The sequence below is a fragment of the Symphalangus syndactylus genome, chromosome 13 (genome assembly GCF_028878055.3).
Source record: "Symphalangus syndactylus isolate Jambi chromosome 13, NHGRI_mSymSyn1-v2.1_pri, whole genome shotgun sequence".
NCBI classification, from domain to species: Eukaryota; Metazoa; Chordata; class Mammalia; order Primates; family Hylobatidae; genus Symphalangus; species Symphalangus syndactylus.
Genome location: NC_072435.2, coordinates 23166308 through 23186328, shown reverse-complemented (window position 1 = coordinate 23186328; position 20021 = coordinate 23166308). Strand labels below are relative to the sequence as shown.

At 59.0% G+C, this 20021-nt stretch overlaps 2 protein-coding genes across 4 annotated transcripts; one reads left to right on the top strand and one right to left on the bottom strand.

The window, feature by feature from the left end:
• Nucleotides 1–843: 843 nt before the first annotated feature.
• Nucleotides 844–2604, bottom strand: C13H19orf85 (chromosome 13 C19orf85 homolog). Its single transcript, XM_055237711.1, has 2 exons — nucleotides 2236–2604; nucleotides 844–1823 (listed from the first exon to the last, which is right to left on the bottom strand). The coding sequence occupies exons 1-2, from the start codon at nucleotides 2406–2408 to the stop codon at nucleotides 1328–1330; spliced, it is 669 nt and encodes a 222-aa protein (XP_055093686.1). The 5' UTR covers nucleotides 2409–2604; the 3' UTR covers nucleotides 844–1327.
• An 8915-nt stretch (nucleotides 2605–11519) lies between these two features.
• Nucleotides 11520–19575, top strand: ZNF628 (zinc finger protein 628). Of its 3 annotated transcripts, XM_055237676.2 has the most exons (4): nucleotides 11539–11730; nucleotides 14719–14802; nucleotides 16250–18765; nucleotides 18799–19575. In XM_055237676.2, the coding sequence occupies exons 2-4, from the start codon at nucleotides 14796–14798 to the stop codon at nucleotides 19459–19461; spliced, it is 3186 nt and encodes a 1061-aa protein (XP_055093651.1). In that variant the 5' UTR covers nucleotides 11539–11730; nucleotides 14719–14795; the 3' UTR covers nucleotides 19462–19575. The 3 variants fall into 3 exon arrangements, with proteins under 3 accessions (XP_055093647.1, XP_055093651.1, XP_063471330.1); XM_055237672.2 differs by having other exon boundaries at nucleotides 11520–11730; nucleotides 16250–19575; XM_063615260.1 differs by lacking the exon at nucleotides 11539–11730 and adding an exon at nucleotides 11810–12476 and having other exon boundaries at nucleotides 16250–19575.
• Nucleotides 19576–20021: the final 446 nt, after the last annotated feature.

Here is a 20021-nt window from a genome sequence, read left to right as displayed (position 1 = left end):
GCTTACAAAGATACTCAGGCACTTTCCAGGAAGGGGCTGGCTGAGGGAGCGTCAAGTGAGGAATTTGACGCCCCCCTGTCCTTTGCGCTCTGTGCTGCCTCAGTTTCCCCATCTGTACAGCACCTGCCTCCTCGAGTGGTGTTTAGAATAATTTAGACTCTGTGCTTGGAAATGGTGGTTGAGAGAAAGAGAGACTTCCCTATCTGTCTTGGAATAAATCCAAACTCCTCTCAATTCATGGTCGGCCTTCCTGGTCCCTGCAGACCTCGCCTCTCACCACTCCCCCTGCTCACTCCGCTCCAGCCACATGGGTCTCCCTTTGCTGTTCCCTCAATGTCCCACCGCAGGGCCTTTGCATGTGTGCTCCCTCAGCCTGGAATCCTAGGACTCCCCACGGCCCAGCCTTCCAGGCTTTCAAAGCGTTTCCTGACCACCTGGTGTCAGGTAGCCCTAACATCAGGTCGCTGTTTTTAATTTTTTTGAAACGTCAAAAAAAAAAAAATTGCTCTATCACCCAGGCTGGAGTACCGTGGTAAGATCACAGCTCGCTGCAGCCTCAACCTCCCGGGCTCAAGCGATCCTCCCATCTCAGCCTCCTGAGTAGCTGGGACCACAGGTATGCGCCACCACACCCGACTAATTTTTTAATTTTTTTGTAAAGACGGAGGTCTCACTCTGTTGCCCAGGCTAGTCTTGAACTCCTGGGCTCAAGTGATCCACCTGCCTTGGCCTCCCAAAGTGCTGTGATTACAGGTGTGAGCCACCGCACCCTGCCTTGTGTTTTATTTTCTTTTCAGCACTAACTCCAATCTGAATTGGAAATGAATCTTGCTTTTTGAAAAATGCATGGATATACTCTTTTATTGTCAGTTCCCCGCCAAAACACACACATGCACACAGAACAGGGAGCTCCCTGAGGCAGGGGTCCTGTCTGCCTCGTTCACTGCTGAATCCTCAAGTCCTAGACCTGGGCCTGGCCCATAGTAGGCGCTCAATACATCTTTGGGAATAAATGAGAGGAGAGCAGACATTAGGCAGAGGTGAGCCTTGGTGAGAGTGAGGGGTGGATGCCGAGATGGGGCTGGGCAGAAGGAAGGGGGAAGGCAGGAAAGCAAGAATGGGGCCCCCAGAAGAGGTGGAGGGGGGCCTCTGGGCCCAGGAGGAGACCCCTGAGGCAGTGGTCTGAAGTGGGGGTCTGGGTTGGTTTATTTTCCCAGGGGCTGCCAGGAAGGCAGTGGACAGGTTGGGGGCTCCTGGAGAGGGCTGTAGAGCCGTCATGGAGGGGCTTCTGGCTTGTCCTGGGTTCTGGGCTGGGTTGTGATTGGCCTCATGGGGAGCTGGTCCCCCAACCCTCGGGGATCCCCTGAGAATCCCAGGCGCGAGGCACCTCCCACCAGTCCACCCAACCCCAGTCAGGAGCCACCAGATCAGCCTGTTCCCCCAGGGCATGCTGGGAAAGGGGCAGGGGGCCGCAGAAATGTGGAACCTGCCTCAGGTCTGGCTGGCCCTGGTCGCGATAGGACAGACCCGGCGCTGGCAGGGGAGCATCAGGACCAGAGGAGGGGTCCCATGGCACTGAGGCACACTCTGGGGTGAGCACAATGTTGTCAAAGAGGTCGAGGGTAGAGGTGTCCAGGGCAGCGGGACTCAGGCTGGCGCTGGCATGGGGAGCCTCAGTGGGGGCCACAGCACAGGCCACTCCCAGGAAGGGGGATGGAGGCGGCGGGGGTGGCTTTTGGAGCGAGGGTCTCTGGGGAGGTGCCTCCTGGGACAGGATGGAGAGGGCCAGGCGCTGGGTGGCGGCCTCAATCTTGGTGAACTGCCTGTGAAGACAGATGTGAGCAGGCTGGTCTCTAATGCCTGAACTCAAGCGATCCTCCTGCCCTGGCCTTTCAAGGTGCTGGGATTGCAGGCTTGAGCCACCATCCTGGCCAGCATATTTGCAAGGGTCACCTATGTGGTCGCATCACGCCATGCTAGTTATTTATTTTGGTGATTCCTGATCGTCCGCCACCGCCATGAAAACACAGCCTCCACGATGGCAAGGAACTTTATCTGCTTTGCTAACTGGCCTGGCACACAGTAGGCACTCAATAAATGCACGTTGACTGTTGCTGGCATCCAGCCCTGGGGGCTGCTCCTCTCTGTCTGTACCTGGTCTCCCCCAGCCAAGGGTACTGGTTGCTCCTTCCCCCTTCCCCCTCCCGTGCCCACCTTCCCCACCAGCCCCCTCACCTGCAGATCTGGTTGTGCAGAAACCTTCTGTGGTTGGGCCGCCTCTTGCGGGGCCGGGTCCGCCGGGGCTGCAGGGCCCGCAGCATGTGGGCAGCCGCCCCGCTCACAAAGGCACACAGCTCCCAGGGTCCGGGCTCAGAGACCCCAGGGCCTTCGGGGACCCCGGGGTGCATGGCCAGGGTGGTCTGGAGTAACTCCCCACAATATTGCTGACCAAAGCACCCCCCAAATCTATGAGCAGGGAGGGGCAGGGGACTCTGGAGGCCCAGGCACCCCAGGCCAGGGAGGAGGCAGGGCTGGGAATTGGGCCAAGGCCTCCCCACTGTGCCCTAACCCTGCCCCACCTCCCAGGAGCCCAACCTGAAGTCTGAGGAAGTGGCAGGTGGGGGCTGATATAGGATGGCAGGGAACAGGGAGGGGAGGGGGCTTTCTGGGACCCTCTAAGTGCCCAATTAGCGCATAGTTGGACCTGGGATATGGAACCCGCGTGCGTCAGCGGGGGGCAGAGAATGGTGCCTGGAGATGGCCAATTAAGGGAACAAAGGCCTCGTTCCGGAGGCGAGGCCTCCGGTAAGTCAAATGCAGCGATTGAACATGGAGGACCCTTAATTGGAGCCGTGGGGAGGGGGCGGGAAGGGAGCGGAGCTGGGCTGCACCTGCCCACCCACCCCCAGACACACCTGTGCCTCCCTCCCTCTGCTCAGCCTGGCGCCTTAGGAGGGGAAACTGAGGCTCCCAAAGGGGCTGGTGCGGGCCGAGGTCTCCAGCCAGCAGGAGGGGTTGGCTCCTGGGGGGTCACCCCCGAAATCCTGGGGGTCATAGAATCCTGAGCAGCAGAGTGAGGGAGGAGAGGGGAGGGGTGTGGCAGGACGGGAGGGGACGGGAGAACAGGGCGCAGTCTCCCCCAGGGTGTTTTATTGAGGGACTGGGACCCTTGGTGTCTGTGGGAGGCAGAGGACGGGCCAGGTCCCCTTGTTTCTGGAAGGGTGTTGGCGGGAGCGGGGACCCTCGGTCTCAGGTTGGGTAGGGGAGCACCGGGCGTGACAGCCGCAGTCTCTGCTCGGACCCTCACCCTTGGGGATCTGCACTGGGAGGCCAGGATGTTTCCCGAAGTTGGTGTAACAAATGACCACGCCTCAGTACCTAGAACCGCACGCACTGATTCTCCTGCCTGAAGCAGGGATTTGAACCTGACATCATGAGTTTGCTTCCCAGGCCCCTCATAGTACTGACCAGCAGTACTATAGGCAAGGTAAGCAGCTGAGGTCCTACCAGGCCTAGGGTGGGGGCCAGCGGGCAGCTGGCGACATACTGGGAGCTGGGGCTGAGTGCAGCCAGTGATGTTGCCAGAGGTCCAGTTTCCTGTCAGCAGGGCATGGTGAGACCAGCTGCAGTAGGACAGCCAGACACCCAGTGCCCTCACCAGCCACGGCACGCACACGTTAACTGCTACCCCTGCCATGCTGAACACTACCACTGCTGAACCACTGCACAGGTGGGGCTGCTGGGCCTGGTGTGGCTGGTGTCTGTGTCGGGGACATCATGGGCCTCCCATGTGTCTCTTGGGTGTCTCCAAGGGTCTCCAGCCTCCTAGACAGCCTCTTGTACTCTACCTCTTGGTCCCTCTGCCTGCCAGCTGTCTGTGACTCACACTAGCCCCATTGCTATCTCTCCATCTCCCCCGCCCTTGCTCTTTCTTCTTCTGCTCCTCCTGGCTTTCTGTCCATCCCTGGGTTGTCTACAATTCTCTCAACTATCATCTATCTATCACCTGCCTATCTATGGATCCATCATCTATGTATGTGTGTATGTATGTATATATCTCTTTTTAGAGACAGAGTCTGGCTCAGCCACCCAGGATGGACTGCAGTGGTGTGATCCTGGCTCACTGCAGCCTTGACCTCTTGGGCTCAAGGGATCCTTCCACCTCAGCCTCCTGAGAAGCTAGGACTACAGGCACCTGGCACCATGCTTGGCTAATTTTTTTCTTTTGTAGAGATGGGGTCTCACTATGTTGCCCAGGCTGGTCTCAAACTTCTGGGTTCAAGTGATTCTCTTGCCTTGACCTCCCAAAGTGCTGGGACACAGGTGAGAGCCACCGCGCCCAGCCTCTCTCCTCTGTATTGTCTCTCTGACTTCATCTCCCCCCTTTGTGTTCTGGTTCCTCTCCCTGTCTCTGTCTCTTTCACTGTCTCTGGAGTTTCTTTTAGTGTTTATGTTTTAGACTCTGAATGCTCTTCACTGCCTGTCTCTCAGCTTCTCTGTTTCTGTCTCTCTGTCTTCCCCAGGGCAGGGTGTGTGTGTGTGTGTGTCTGTGTGTGTGTGTGTGCTCTGTCTTCCCCAGGGCAGGGTGTGTGTGTGTGTGTGTGTGTGCGCACGCGTGTGTAATTGTTACTGGATGGTACTGTGCAGTTCCAGTCTCCTGGTGTCCAAAACAAAGAATTGGATGAGACACGCACAGACAGCAAAGGAAAGGAGCAAATGTTTATGAAGCACAGTATTCCACTCTCAGAGGGGACAGCGGACTGAGCTCTCCGAGATGAGATCAGCCCCAGTTTGTTACATTTCATGACCTTTTTTTTAAAGGACTCTTTTAAAATTTATTTTTTATTTTTGAGATGGAGTCTTGCTCTGTCGCCCAGGCTGGAGTGCAGTGGCGCGATCTCAGCTCACTGCAACCTCCACCTCCCGGGTTCAAGTGATTCTCCTGCTTCTACCTCTGGAGTAGCTGGGATCACAGGCGTGCACTGCCATGCCTGGCGAGCTTTTGTGTGTTTTTAGTAGAGACGGGGTTTCACCATGTTGGCCAGGCTGGTCTCGAACTCCTGACCTCAAATGATCCGCCCGCCTCAGCCTCCCAAAGTGCCGGGATTACAAGCATCAGCCACCGCGCCCGGCCGTACATTTCATGGCCTTTTATATGTTTTTCATCACTGGCTTAACCTCACTTTATCTCTTGTAAGTTAATTGCTCATCCTTGCCTAATCTTACTTTATCTCTTTTTATCAAATTGCTCATCTTTAGCTTTATTTTTCGTGGCCAAACTGCTACTGCAAGTCCTTCTGGCTTATTTTCCTTATCCTGCATGTTCCAATTCACTGCTTCCTCCCTTATTTCGTATGTCCTGCTTCTGCCATCTGACACGTTTCGCTTCTGCTTAAGCTAACCTATGTCCAACGGTCCCCTTCGCCCCCCAAATTCCTCTGCTATTCTCCTGCCTCAAGATGTCCGTGAGTCTGGTTCACGCCTGTGGTATTGGGGGTGGCCTGAAGGTTTCCTGTCCTGTGCCGCTCCAGGTCTCAGGCACAGAGGGAAGGGTCCAGAGTCCCTTGGCAAGAGGCCGAAGGGAGCGGACCCCTGGGTCTCTGGAGGATGGGAAGGGAAGGATTGGCTCTGAGGGCCGGGAAGGGGCCGTCGTCACGTGGCTGGGGCATGACCTTTGCTACCTTGATACACACTTTATCGTGTGTATTCACATCTGGTAGCTTTTATTTCAAAATTTGCATTCCACAGTCCAGGGGCCAAAAGCAACATCCGCCGGCCAGCTCTGTCCCACTCAGGCCGGCCAGGAATGCACAGGGCGGCCGCCTGCAGGCTGCGGCCTCGGGACTGTCCACCAGGGGGCGCCCACCCAGCCGGTGCTGGGCGGCCCGGCTCAAGGGGTGCGGCCCGAGAACTTGGGGCCCTCTCCTGTCTCCTGTCATCGAGAACAATCAACCACAGCAGGGAGCTGGCTTCATGGGGTCTTTGTTGAGGACCTGCACTTCCAGGGGCTGGAAGGTCTTCCCCAGCCTCCTCTCCCCTATCCCAGCCCTTGAAATTCTGCGTGTGTTGGGGGTGGATTTAGTCATTCAACAAACATTTATTGAGCACCTTGCTTTACTGAGCAATGGAGGAGGTGAAGTCAGAGAAGCCGAGGGGGCGCGGGGGGCAGACGCGCAGGGCTTTGTGAGCCAGGCAAGGGTTGGGCCATGAGGGTAAGCATGATGGAGAACCACAGAGGGTTTGGGGCAGGAGTAGACCCTGCCCCCAACCTCCTTTGCAGGCCTTGCTACAGCTGGAATGTGGAGACCCCCCCCCCCGTCCAATCCCCCTACAATCTGGATGGGGGTGTCAGGACCAGGCCAGGAAGCCAGGGACAACCCAGGGTGTGTCCTTCCCTGTCCCCACCCGCTCATCTGCTATCTGCTCCCTCTCATCCAGTCATTGTGGGACCTTGTTTCCCTTAATTTTTTTTTTTTTTTTTTCTGAGACAAGAGTCTCGCTCTGTTGCCCAGGCCAGAGTGCAGTGGCGCGATCTCGGCTCACTGCAAGCTCCGCCTCCCGGGTTCACACCATTCTCCTGCCTCAGCCTCTCCGAGTAGCTGGGACTACAGGCGCCCTCCACCACACCCAGCTAAATTTTTTTTTTTTTTTTTAATTTTTAGTAGAGATGGGGTTTCACCGTGTTAGCCAGAATGGTCTCAATCTCCTGACCTCTTGATCTGCCCGCCTTGGCCTCCCAAAGTGCTGGGATTACAGGCGTGAGCCACCGCGCGCCTGGTCTTTTTTTTTTTTTTTTTTTTGAGACTCTCTCTGTCTCTCTCTGTTGCCCAGGCTGGAGTGCAGTGGTGCAATCTTGGCTCACTGCAACTTCTGCCTCCTGGGTTCAAGAGATTCTCCTGCCTCAGCCTACCAAGTAGCTGGGATTACAGGTGCCCCGCCACCATGCCCTGCTAATTTTTTGTATTTTTAGTAGAAACGGGGTTTCACCATGTTGGCCAGGCTGGTTTCGAACTCCTGACCTCAGGTCATCCACCCGCCTTGGCCTCCCAAAGTGCTGGGATTACAGATGTAAGCCACCGCGCCCGGCCTCAGGATCCTTGATTGCATCTGCCAAGACCCCCCTTGCCTTCACCATATCACATAACCATCACATCCACATGATGCAAAGGCACTCACACAAGGGCATGGGTCCCTGGGGGTCATCGTAGAAGGTGGCAGCCACTCTTAGGGAGGAAATTTAGCATGTATCTGTCCCTGTCCATTTTTGCACTTAAAACGCAGGAATGTTTTACCTGTACAGATGGAACCCTGTATATTGTTGCTTCCTCCAGGGAGTCTGCCCTGGTTTTCCCCAGGCTGCGTGAGGAATGTTTTACCTGTACAGATGGAACCCTGTATATTGTTGCTTCCTCCAGGGAGTCTGCCCTGGTTTCCCCCAGGCTGCGCGAGGAATCTCCCCTGGCTCCCATGTCCTGGGCAGCCTCCATGAGTGCCTGACCGTGCATGTGAGACCTGCTTGATAGGCCTTGGAAGTGGGTGGACTCTGGGGTTGGGCACATTCCTGGTCCAACCACTTCTGGGCTGCAGGAATTACTTCCTGGTTACAAGACACTACATCACTTCCTAGTTCCGTGCTTGGCCATGAGACTTCAGAGGGCCTTGCCTTACCCCACTGTGAGATGGGGATCGCACCCCTTCTGAGTGGAGAGGCCTGTTAGCTCAGGGCCGGCTGGGGCTGCCATGGGGGCCTTAAGAGATGTCAGAAGGGAGCACCGGGTGCGGTGGCTCCTGCCTGTAATCCGAACACTTTGGGAGGCTGAGGCGGGTGGATCATCTGAGGTCAGGAGTTCAAGACCAGCCAAATTACCTGGGCATAGTGGCAAATGCCTGTAATCTCAGCTACTCAGGAGGCTGAGGCAGGAGAATCATTTGAACCCGGGAGGCCGAGGTTGCAGTGAGCCAAGATCGTGCCATTGTACTCCAGCCTGGGCCATAGAGTGGGACTCCGTTTCAAAAAAAAAGAAGCATCCTAAGTCTGTAGGAGGCATGGGCCTGCCCTCTGGGTCCCCTGTCCCTGGGGATGGCCGACAAACGGTGACTCCCTTTGCCCGTCCCCTCCGCCTTCAGCCTAAATGCATCTCTGGTTCCTTACTCGACTTGTTGGTGAAAGGACGTTTTATTTTTCGTCTCTGGCCCTGGGAATCCAGTCATTACTCCAGATACCTCCTTCAGTCCCTGACCCCACTTTCTGGAGAGGGAGGGACGGAGAATGGCAGGTCCCTTCTAAAGCCTTCGGCTGATCCTCCTGGGATCGGGGTGGATGGGGAAGAATCTCCCAAGTGCGTGCAGGGCCTCTGGGCAGGAGTGACAGCGCAGTCCCCAGGAAAGGGTGGGTACCTAGAGGGGTTGAATGGTTTACCTGGCTGGCAGGGGGCAGGGCTCGGAGTCTGAGGCTGATCTAGTTGGGGTGGGGGGAACCGTGCCCCCAAAACACCTGGGGCGGGGTGTTGTTGGCCAGAAACAGAAACGTCTGGGGCCTGCAGGGGTGCAGGGGTGCGCATCCGGGCGTCTGCTTGGTCCTGCGTTTGAGGCTCTGGAGGTCCCCTCGCTGCCCTGGAGCTTTATCCACCGCTGGGCTTTGCCCTGCAGCACTGCGCAGCGGGTAGTCTGTCTTCTTTGTTACCACTGCAGGCCCTGGGAGGTTTTGTGAGCTGTGAGCTCACTGGGACGGCGAGGTTTTCACTGGCTTTCCCCCTCCACATTGCTATGACCCAGCTCCCAGGGCAGGACCTGGGGTGGAGCCCTGGTCTGGACTGTGGGTGGGAGGGCTGCTGGGCCTGGAACAGCTGCAGCTGAGGATTCTGTGTGATCTTATCCATGTTTTTGGCTATTTGATTCTGTTTTTGTCTGTTTGTTTGTTTGAGATGGAGTCTCGCTCTGTCGCCCAGGCTGGGGTGCTGTGGCACGATCTCGGCTCACTGCAAACCTCCGCCTCCCGGATTCAAGCAATTCTCCTGCCTCAGCCTCCTGAGTAGCTGGGACTACAGGCACGTGCCACCATGCCCGGCTGATTTTTGTATTTTTAGTACAGACAGGGTTTCACCACGCTGGCCAAGCTGGTCTTGAACTCCTGACCTTGTGATCTGCCTGCCTCGGCCTCCCAAAGGCCTGGGATTACAAGCGTGAGCCACTGCACCCAGCTGATTCTGTTTACTTGTCAGCATGAGGCACCTGACGACATCCCTTGAAGGGCTACACAGATGTTCCAAGGGGTTGGGGGACAACCCCACCTCCCCATCTGGGTCCCTGAGACTCCTCCTTGGCCTGGAAAGTGCTGGACACAAGGCTGGCCTGAGTTTCCTCCTGTCACTGTCTCCAAGGGGCTGCGAGACTGTTCTGAAAACAAACCTGTTGAATCCACACCACCTTTTCAGAGACAGCAGGTTGCCCAAGGTCATTGACTTCAAAACCTTTGTTCACCTTCTGGCTGCAAAGTGGGGAATGTTAAGGAGAGTAAGAGCCAGTCTTAGCCCTGCCAATCTCTCTCTTTTTTTTTTTTTTTGAGAGAGGGTCTCGCTCTATTGTCCAGGCTGGAGTGTAGTGGTACAATCTTGGTTCACTGCAGACTTAACCTCCCAAGCTCCAGCCATCCTCTCACCGCAGCTTCCTGAGTAGCTGGGACTACAGGCATGGATACCACATGAAGCTTATGTTTTGTAGAGATGAGGTCTTGCTATACTGCCCAGGCTACGTGTCCCATCCCTTTTGTAATGCTCTGGGTGGGCAGGTAAATGAGGGGGGCTGAGCTGAGGGTCCCTTTCACTATTGCAGAGACCAAAATGGCCCGAGGCAAGGGGGACAGAAGTGGGATCCACACCTCTGGCCTGGCAGCCAGCTGGGCAGAGCATTCCCATCCATGTCCCCACCCCGCATGGCAGCCGCTTTGTGTGGTTAATGCTGACGTGAAAGGAATGTTGGGCTGAGCTGGATGCCAAGGGTTTTTACACACACGAATGCACGGAGACATCACCACCAAGATGGTGTAAGGTAGGGGTGGATCCACATCAGCGCACATCAGCCCTGAGTTCTAGCCTGCTTGTGGACTTGGGAAACGGTGTGGGAGGCTGGAAAAATCCACTAATTCAACAAACAAGTACCGTCTGCTTCTCCATCAGGGCCCATGCTGGTTGTTTGGAACACCTGGGCAGCAAAGACACGAAAGGTCCTCGCTGTCATGGGACATAGATAAATGTCGCTGAGCATGTAACAGGGACACCACCTAGCACAGGAAGCTTTCCAGCGGGATCCTGCTGGGCAGGGATGGGTTAAGGGCAGAAGGGCTTTCTGACCTGAGAAACAGCATACAGAATGGTCTTCAGACTGAAAGGACTGCCTTTGAGCAGTGGCTCTCAACTAGAGAACATTTGGCAATGTCTGGAGATATTATTTTTTGTTGTTTGTTTTGACACAGAGTCTCACTCTGTCACCCAGGCTGGAGTGCAGTGGCACGATCTTGGCTCACTGCAAACTCCGACTCCTGGGCTCAAGCGATTCTCTTGCCTTAGCCTCCTGAGTAGCTGGGATTACAGGCGCCTGCCACCACGCCCGGCTAATTTTTGTATTTTTAGTAGAGATGGGGTTTCACCATGTTGGCCAGGCTGGTCTTGAACTCTTGACCTCAAGTGATCTGCCTGCCTCAGCCTCCCAAAGTGCTGGGATTACAGGTGTGAGCCACCGCGAATATCTCCATCTGGAGATATTCTGAGCTCTCCTAAGGGGTGTGTGGAGCGAGGCTGGGGGATGCTACCCGCGTCTAGTGAGTGGGGGCCAGGGATACTGCTCACACCGTAGAGTGTGTAGGACAGTCCCCGCTGCAGTGAATCCATCCCAAATGGCACTGGTGCTCTGGTTGGGAAACTGCGTTGAATGACCCTCAGAAAAGCCGATGTGGCTGGAACGCTGGGTTGGGCAGGGGTTGAGTGTGGAAAGGAGCTCTGGAGCAGCTCGGTCTCCCACTAAAACCCTAGGCCCCATAAGGAGTCTCTGGATTCCAGCCTCCCTGAACGGAACTTTGCCCAGCAGGAACCAGGTTTCTGCAGCGTCTGGATGAGCGTGCACGAAGCACACGCCCGAAAATCCTGAGCACGTGGCTCTACCGAGGGATCGGAAGCGCTCCAGGCCTCGGTTTCCCGCTGGAGCGATTACACCCTGGGGGCGGGGCCCGCTTCACGGGAGGGATTATTGTGCAACCGTGGTGCATGGAAGGATTTTTCTGCAGACGAGAGGGAATCGGGACTAATAAAGGGGAACTTGCGACCCTGCGTCTCGAGCTGGCCGTCCCTGGCCTTGGGCTCACCGGGGCCTCGGCCCCCAAGACCTGACAGCTGGAGTCCGGGACCACAACTGGGAGAACTACAACTCCCAGGATGCCGCGCACCGCCTGCGCCCGAGCTCGACGAGGCCTCGGACAGCCAATGGGAGGGTCCGGGGGCGGGAACTCGGCGTACGTGCGTTGTGACGCGCCGACGGCGACGTCGGGGTTTGTGTGCGCGAGAGGCCGCCGATAAAGGTTGGGTGCCTCGCGCCGGGGGCCGTTGGGAGGGAGTGCGCCCCTGCCCCCCCTCCCCGGCCCCCACAGCTGCACCGCCGCTGCCGGGGCCCCACCTTCCCGTCGACCCCCGCGGGAAGGTCCTGGGGCTGCCACCCTTGTTCCCCCGATTGGGGCCGCAGGTGAGAGACCGGAGGGGGTGGGGGTGGGGGGAGGGACCGGAGGGCGGAGACGTTGCAGGGGTGGGGGGTGGGGGGGTGGTGCGTGAAACCGGAAGGGGTACCTTAAAGGGGAGTCGCTATTTCACCGCCGACTTTTGCCCACTAGGCCGGCTCCGCCCTCTTAAAGGGCAAGGGGCTGCATTGAGAGGGCGGGTCAGGCTTTGCATTTTTACAGAAGCTTTCTGACTTAAAACAATGTTTTTCCCCTAAAAGGCGGTTATCTCATTAAATGCCAGTGACCGTTTCCCAGACATTGAAGCAAAAACTCCTGAATCCTGGTTGCTTCAAAGCGATCCGTAGTTTAGCTCCACAAAGGTGGAGATAGGGCTGCAGTGGCAGCATCCCCTTAAAGGGGAGGTCCAGCCTGCTGAAAGGGTGTGGCGCGGCCTTTTAAAGGGGATGCTCTCTTGCTAAATGGGACTCCGCTCCTGCAGGGCACGGATATCTCCTTTAGGGAGATGCTCGGCCTTCTCAAAGGCCCGTGTGTGCTGCTTCTTAGCACCAGTAGGTTTTTTTTTTTTTTTTTGGAGACGGAGTCTTTGCTCCGTTGCCCAGGCTGGAGTGCAGTGGCGCGATCTAACCTTATCTTTTAAAAAGGAAGTTCTTGGCTAGTCGCGGTGGCTCACGCCTGTAATCCCAGCACTTTGGGAGGCCGAGGCGGGCGGATCACTTGAGGCCAGGAGTTCAAGACCAGCCCAGGCAATATGGTGAAACCCCGTCTCTACTAAAAATACAAAAATTAGCCGGGCGTGGTGGCGGGCACCTGTAATCCCAGCTACTCAGGAGGCTGAGGCAGGAGAATCGCTTGAACCCGGGAGGTGGAGGTTGCAGTGAGCTAAGATCGCGCCACTGCACTCCAGCCTCGTTGACAGAGTGAGACCCTGTCTCCAAAAAAACCCAAGAAGTTCTTGTAGCTTGTCCAAAGGGGATGCCTAGCCTTCATTCATTTAAAACTTGTTTACTGAGCACACACTCTGCCAGACATTATTGTAGGCACTGGGATGGCATACAACAGTGAACCAGACAGAAGCCCCTATTTTCCCGGCGTTGACATTCTAGCATGGGGAGACAGAATAAAACAGAAAGCACACTGGTTATATAGTAGCGGTTCTCATCTGGGGGCAACGGTGCTCCCCAGGGGCGACACTGCGGCTAAGACTTGGAGGTGCAGGAGTGAGCTTTGTGGACAGTGTAGAGGAGGGCTTCATAGGCCGATGTCAGGCGTCCAGTGGGTCGAGGCCAGGGGCCAGGGCTGCTGCTAAACACCCTGCAGTGCACAGGACAGCCCTCAACAGAGAATGGTCTGGCCCCACATCTCAGCACTGCGGAGGCTGAGAATCCTAGTACATTAGAAGGTGATAATTGCTGTGGGGGGAAAAATAAGGCAGGAAAAGGGAATGGGGAGTTGGAAGGGATTGTAGATTTAAATAGGGCTGTGAGGGAAGCTCTCGCAGAGGGAATTTCAGTGAAGACTCGGAGGTGAAAGAGTGAGTGGCGGGCACAGGTGGAAAGGAAGGGAGTGGTTCTAGGCAGGTGCCCTGAGGTGGGAGCAGGCCTGCCTGGCCATCCTGGGTGACCAGAGTGACCAGGAGCAGGTGGCCAGTGAGGATAGCAGGAGGACAAGTCAGGGAGGGGACAGGCTGCAGGAAGCCGGCAGGCTCGAAGACCAGAACTGTGGCAGATTTCTGAGTACAGGAATGCAATGCCCAGCCGTCCCTGTTGACGGGTTCGCTTCAGCTGCTGTATTGGGAACAGACGGGTGGGCAGGGCACGGGTGGAAACACGGAGATCCGTGGGGAGGCTGTTGCAGCTGCCTGGGAGAGAGACAGTGGTGCCTCAGATCAAGGTGGAGGCCTGTGAGAAGTGGCCAGATCTCGGATGTGTTCCGGCTGGAAGGGGAATCTGTGGACAGGGGTGATCGAGAGAGAGGAGGCGAGGAGCCTTTGACCTGAGGAAGAAGACGGCTGCCATTTTCAGAGATGGAGAAGCTATGGGTGGAGTCGAAGTTGGGGGCGAGGAGCAGAAGACCATAGTTAGATTTTGGGCACGTTAAGTTTGAGGTGTCTAGTGAGGCATCCAGATGGCACCGTCTAGCAGGTGGTGTGGCATTCAGAGGGTAGGTCTCGTAGAGCTGGAGGCCTGGAGTCATTGTTCGTAGACAGTGGAGTCCTGAGAGTGGGTTGGGGCTCCCAGGGAGAGAGGACAGACAGGACCAAGTGGTGCCGGAGCCCCGGGCGCTCCCACGTCTAGAGGTCAGGGAGGTGAGAAGGAACCAAGCTGGGGACTGAGATGGGGTGACAGGTGACGGAGGGCAGCGAGGGAGCGAGGTATCCCGGAGGCCGGGGGGGGCAGGCCACGGACCCAGTGACAAGTGAGCCGTTGTGGGCCACACGCCGCCGAGGCCATGGAGTGGGGACACCAGTGTGGGACTGAAGGGGTTTGAGCTGGGAAAGAGCGCATTGACACTTGAGTTGCTCTGCTGTAAAGGAATGGAGAAATGAGTTCGTAGCTGGACAGGGAAGTGGAGTGAAGAGCTTTTTGGTTTTTAAAGATGGGAGACATAGACTGTTGGTTCCGCAGATGGGAACGGTCCAGGAGAGGAGGAAAAGTGGAGGGTGTGGGTGGGAAGGCAGGGCCCATGGGCACTGGGTCAGGCCTGTGGGAGAGGATCGTGCAGGGTTTCTGGACCTCGCACTGCTGACATCGTGGATGGGATCGTTCTCGGCTGTGGGGCCGTCCTGTGAATTGTAGGGTGTTGAGCAGCATCCCTGGCCTCCACCCACTAGATGCCAGGAGCACTTGCCTCTCTAGTTAACAGATAACCCAAAATGCCTCCAGGCATTTCCAGGTGTCCCCTGGGTCGAAGGCACAATTTGTCCCAGTTGAGAACCACTAGTATCGTGGTCAGAATGTGAGAACCTTCGCGTCTGATTGCTTTTATTTTCACAGAGGCATGATCAAGGACGGGGTTGCCTGCCAAGAACAGGAGGGGAGAGGAGGGGCTGGAGGTTTCAGGAGAAAGAAGCATGTCAGGTAGTCACCTGGGGAGTGCATGGACCAGAGACATGTAGTGTGAGCCAGGGAGGGTGATGGTGAGGGGGCCGCAGATTTTGTGGGCTCGAAGGAAAATTGAGACTGAAGCCAGGCAAGGCAAGACCAGGCAAGGGGGTGCCTGTCATGGCCACCTGCAGCATTTGTGCAGGGTTGGGCGGGAGTGAGGATGTGGGTTGGCTGGAGGCGGCAGGGCGGGTTAGATGGTAGATAGGCTGGAGTCTAAGGATTTGGGGAGTTGAAGCACCAAGTGGGAGTGACCTAGAAGGCTTTATGGTGGTAGGAAGTAGGTTGTTGCAGGCTCAAACCATGAGGGCACTTTTTCTTTTCTTTTTTTTTTTTTTTGAGATGGAGTCTCTCTCTGTTGCCCAGGCTGGAGTGCAATGGCGTGATCTTGGCTCACTGCAACCTCCACCTCCTGTGTTCAAGCAATTCTCCTGCCTCAGCCTCCTGAGTAGCTGGGATTACAGGCACCTGCCACCATGCAGGGCTAATTTTTGTATTTTAATAGAGACAGGGTTTCACCATGTTGGCCAGGCTGGTCTCAAATTCTTTTTTTTTTTTTTTTTTTTTTTTTTTTGAGAAGGAGTCTCGCTCTTTCACCCAGGCTGGAGTGCAGTGGCGTGATCTCGGCTCACTGCAGGCTCCGTCCCCCGGGGTTCATGCCATTCTCCTGCCTCAGCCTCCCGCGTAGCTGGGACTACAGGCGCCCACCACCTCGCCCGGCTAATTTTTTTGTATTTTTAGTAGAGACGGGGTTTCACCGTGTTAGCCAGGATGGTCTCGATCTCCTGACCTCGTGATCCGCCCGCCTCGGCCTCCCAAAGTGCTGGGATTACAGGCGTGAGCCACCGCGCCCAGCCGTTCAAATTCTTGATCTCAGGTGATCTGCCTGCCTCGGCCTCTCAAAGTGCTGGGATTACAGGCGTGAGCCACAGTGCCTGGCCCCATGAGGAGGCTTTAGTTAGCATGCAAAGGCTTAGGGTATGGCAGTGGGAGGAGTGTTGAGGCCGAGGTGGAGGATAAGGTCTTGGGGGAGAGCAGCAAGGAGCGGAGCCAGGAGAGCCTCTGTGCCTGTGGTCTTCAGGGACCCTGCCTGTCTGGAGAGGGAGGGAGCAGACTCCTAAAGGCAGCGCTTGCTCTCTTGAAGGCGGGGCCCAGCCTTCTCAGACCTGGCCAGCCTCCTAAGGAGGGTGACCCCCAGTTTGCTGGGGAGTTTCCATTTCAGCACTGAAAGTCCAGCATCGCTGGCACCGGCTCAAGTCCCAAGCAAACTGGGACCATTGGAGACCCTAATCCTAAGGAAGGTCCCCTGCAAAGTGGGGGACCCGGGGAGGTAGTCCCTGTCCCTTAAAGAGCCAGTGTGTGGGTTTGGAGTTGAGATGATCCAGTGCGGGGGTGAGCCGCTGACCCACAATCCCTCCCCCAGGTGTGATGGTCGGCTCCCACGCGGACATGGCGCCGGCCTCTACTGCGGAGGGGGCCGGGGAGAAGCCAGGCCCTGCGGCCCCTGCCCCGGTGGCCCAGTACGAATGTGGGGAGTGTGGCAAGTCATTCCGGTGGTCGTCCCGGCTCCTGCACCACCAGCGCACGCACACAGGCGAGCGGCCCTACAAGTGCCCAGACTGCCCCAAGGCCTTCAAGGGCTCCTCGGCCCTGCTGTACCACCAGCGAGGCCACACGGGCGAGCGACCCTACCAGTGCCCCGACTGCCCCAAGGCCTTCAAGCGCTCCTCCCTGCTGCAGATCCACCGTAGCGTGCACACCGGCCTGCGGGCCTTCATCTGCGGCCAGTGCGGCCTGGCCTTCAAGTGGTCGTCCCACTACCAGTACCACCTACGGCAGCACACAGGCGAGCGCCCCTACCCGTGCCCGGACTGCCCCAAGGCCTTCAAGAACTCGTCCAGCCTGCGGCGCCACCGCCACGTGCACACCGGGGAGCGGCCCTACACCTGTGGCGTGTGCGGGAAGAGCTTCACGCAGAGTACCAACCTGCGGCAGCACCAGCGCGTGCACACGGGCGAGCGGCCCTTCCGCTGCCCGCTCTGCCCCAAGACCTTCACCCACTCCTCCAACCTGCTGCTGCACCAGCGCACCCACGGCGCCACCACAGCCCCCGCCCCGGGTGCCGCCCCCGCGGCCCCGCCCCCCCAGCCCCGGGAGCCCGGCGGGAGCAAGGTCTTCGTGTGCGACGCCTACCTGCAGCGGCACCTCCAGCCCCACAGCCCGCCCGCGCCCCCCGCCCCGCCGCCCCCGCCCCCGCCCGTGGTGCCTGAGCTCTTTTTGGCGGCGGCGGAGACCACGGTGGAGCTGGTGTACCGCTGCGACGGCTGCGAGCAGGGATTCAGCAGCGAGGAGCTGCTCCTGGAGCACCAGCCGTGCCCCGGGCCCGAGGCGGCGCCCCAGCCCCAGGAAGCACCCGCCGAGGCGCCCAAGGCCGACCAGCCACCGTCCCCTCTGTCGCAGCCCCCTCCTCCCGCCGCCGCCCCCGCTCCTCCTGGCTTTGCCTGTCTGCCCTGCGGCAAGTCCTTCCGGACGGTGGCTGGGCTCTCCCGCCACCAGCACAGCCACGGGGCTGCCGGTGGGCAAGCGTTCCGCTGCGGCAGCTGCGACGGCTCCTTCCCGCAGCTGGCCAGCCTCCTGGCGCATCAGCAGTGCCACGTGGAAGAGGCGGCGGCGGGGCGCCCGCCCCCGCAGGCTGAGGCTGCCGAGGTGACCTGCCCCCAGGAACCGCTGGCGCCTGCTGCCCCCGCCCCGCCGCCACCCCCGTCCGCCCCCGTTTCTGCGGAGCGGCCCTACAAATGTGCCGAGTGCGGCAAGGCCTTCAAGGGCTCCTCCGGGCTGCGCTACCACCTGCGGGACCACACGGGCGAGCGGCCCTACCAGTGCGGCGAGTGCGGCAAGGCCTTCAAGCGCTCCTCCCTGCTGGCCATCCACCAGCGCGTGCACACGGGCCTGCGGGCCTTCACCTGTGGCCAGTGCGGCCTCACCTTCAAATGGTCGTCCCACTACCAGTACCACCTGCGGCTGCACTCTGGCGAGCGGCCCTACGCCTGCGGGGAGTGTGGCAAGGCCTTCCGCAACACGTCGTGCCTGCGTCGCCACCGCCACGTGCACACTGGCGAGAGGCCCCACGCCTGCGGTGTCTGCGGCAAGAGCTTCGCGCAGACCTCCAACCTGCGGCAGCACCAGCGCGTGCACACGGGCGAGCGGCCCTTCCGCTGCCCGCTCTGCCCCAAGACCTTCACCCACTCCTCCAACCTGCTGCTGCACCAGCGCACGCACTCGGCCGAGCGCCCCTTCACCTGCCCCATCTGCGGTCGCGGCTTCGTTATGGCCGCCTACCTGCAGCGGCACATGAGGACGCACGCCCCGGCCAACACAGCTCCCAGCACCACAGCCCCCGCCGCCGGCCCCCAGCCCCCTGCTCCACTGGCTGCCGCCCGGGCCCCACCAGCCACCCAAGATGTCCACGTCCTGCCCCACCTGCAGGCCACGCTGTCCCTCGAGGTGGCGGGGGGCACGGCCCAGGCCCCGAGCTTGGGGCCAGCAGCGCCCAACTCTCAGACGTTCCTCCTGGTGCAGACTGCGCAGGGCCTCCAGCTGATCCCCAGCAGCGTGCAGCCCACTACACCTCCGCCCCCTCCCGCACCTCCCAAGCTCATCCTGCTGCCCTCCTCCAGTGCTGGGGCTGGGGGCGGCCGTGCAAGGCAGGGCCCGCGGGCAGTGGGGAAAGCGGGCCAGGGGGCGGGAGTGGTCTGGCTACCAGGCCCTGGGGGTCTAGGGGTGCAGGGAGCGGCCAGCGCTGGGGTCAGCGGGGCAGGGCAGAGCCTCATCGTTCTGCAGAATGTGGGGAGTGGGGAGGCAGGGCCACATGGGGTGCAGCTCCAGCCCCTCCGGCCAGCCCCAGAAGTAACCACGGTCCAGCTCCAGCCAGCACAGGAAGTAACCACGGTCCAGCTCCAGCCAGCACAGGAGGTGACCACAGTCCAGCTCCAGCCAGCACAGGAAGTAACCACGGTCCAGCTCCAGCCAGCACAGGAGGTGACCACGGTCCAGCTCCAGCCCATGGCCGGCCAGCTCTCCAATTCCAGTGGGGGACCTGTGGCTACTGAGGCACCCAACCTGCTGGTTGTTCAGAGCGGGGCAGCTGAGGAGTTGCTCACTGGCCCGGGCCCCGGGGAGGCGGGGGATGGTGAGGCCAGTACTGGTGTGGTCCAGGATGTCCTCTTCGAGACACTCCAGACGGACGAGGGCTTGCAGAGCGTGCTGGTGCTGAGCGGGGCCGATGGCGAGCAGACTCGGCTTTGCGTACAAGAGGTAGAAACACTTCCTCCTGGGCTGACCGAGCCACCTGCCACCGGCCCACCCGGACAGAAACTCCTCATCATCCGCAGCGCCCCAGCCACTGAGCTGCTGGACAGCAGCAACACTGGAGGAGGCGCCGCCACGCTGCAGCTCCTGGCCCCACCGCCGTCAGGCGCAGCCTCGGGCCCTGCGGGGCTCCCCGGGGCTCCAGCCTCCCAGATGGTACAAGTGGTCCCCGCAGGAGCTGGGCCTGGTGTTATGACCCCGCAGGGCCTGCCCTCCATCCAGATTGTCCAGACTCTACCCGCAGTCCAGCTGGTGCACACGTTTTGAGGAGAGCCAGTGATTCCCCTCCCGCCCCACGCAGAGACCCCGCCTCACTGCCAGCCGGGGCAGGGCAGGGTGCCGCAGGCTGGGCTTGCTAATAAAGACCCGAGTCTCCCCGCCTGTGTTTTGTTTTCCTGGGGGGAGGGAAGGGGGCAAACTCATGGCCCTAGCCCCCGCCTGGGAGCGTGGAGTCTTTAAGTCTTGCGTCCTGAGTCGCAGATAGCTTGTTCTGCGTCTTGGGGCCAGCCACTGCCTAGGGCTCAGTTACCCTGTCCTGAAACCAAAAAAGGACGCAGGGGTCATTATAGTGGGGAGGCGATGGCATCGGACTCCAGGGAGTGCCGCTTGTTCACTGTAGGTCGCCCCGCTGCCCCCCTCTTGTGAGAAATAGGGGGATCCTTACGCAGGAGGGCTCTGCGACCCCGGGCGCCCCGTGGGTGGAATGGGGTCCCTGGGGATGGGGGAGTCGGGCGCCGCTGGGCTGGAGGATGCTGAGCGAATGCCCCGGCACAGATGAGAATCCACCCACTGGCGTCGCCGCCGCGGGCTCAGGTTGCTCAGCAACG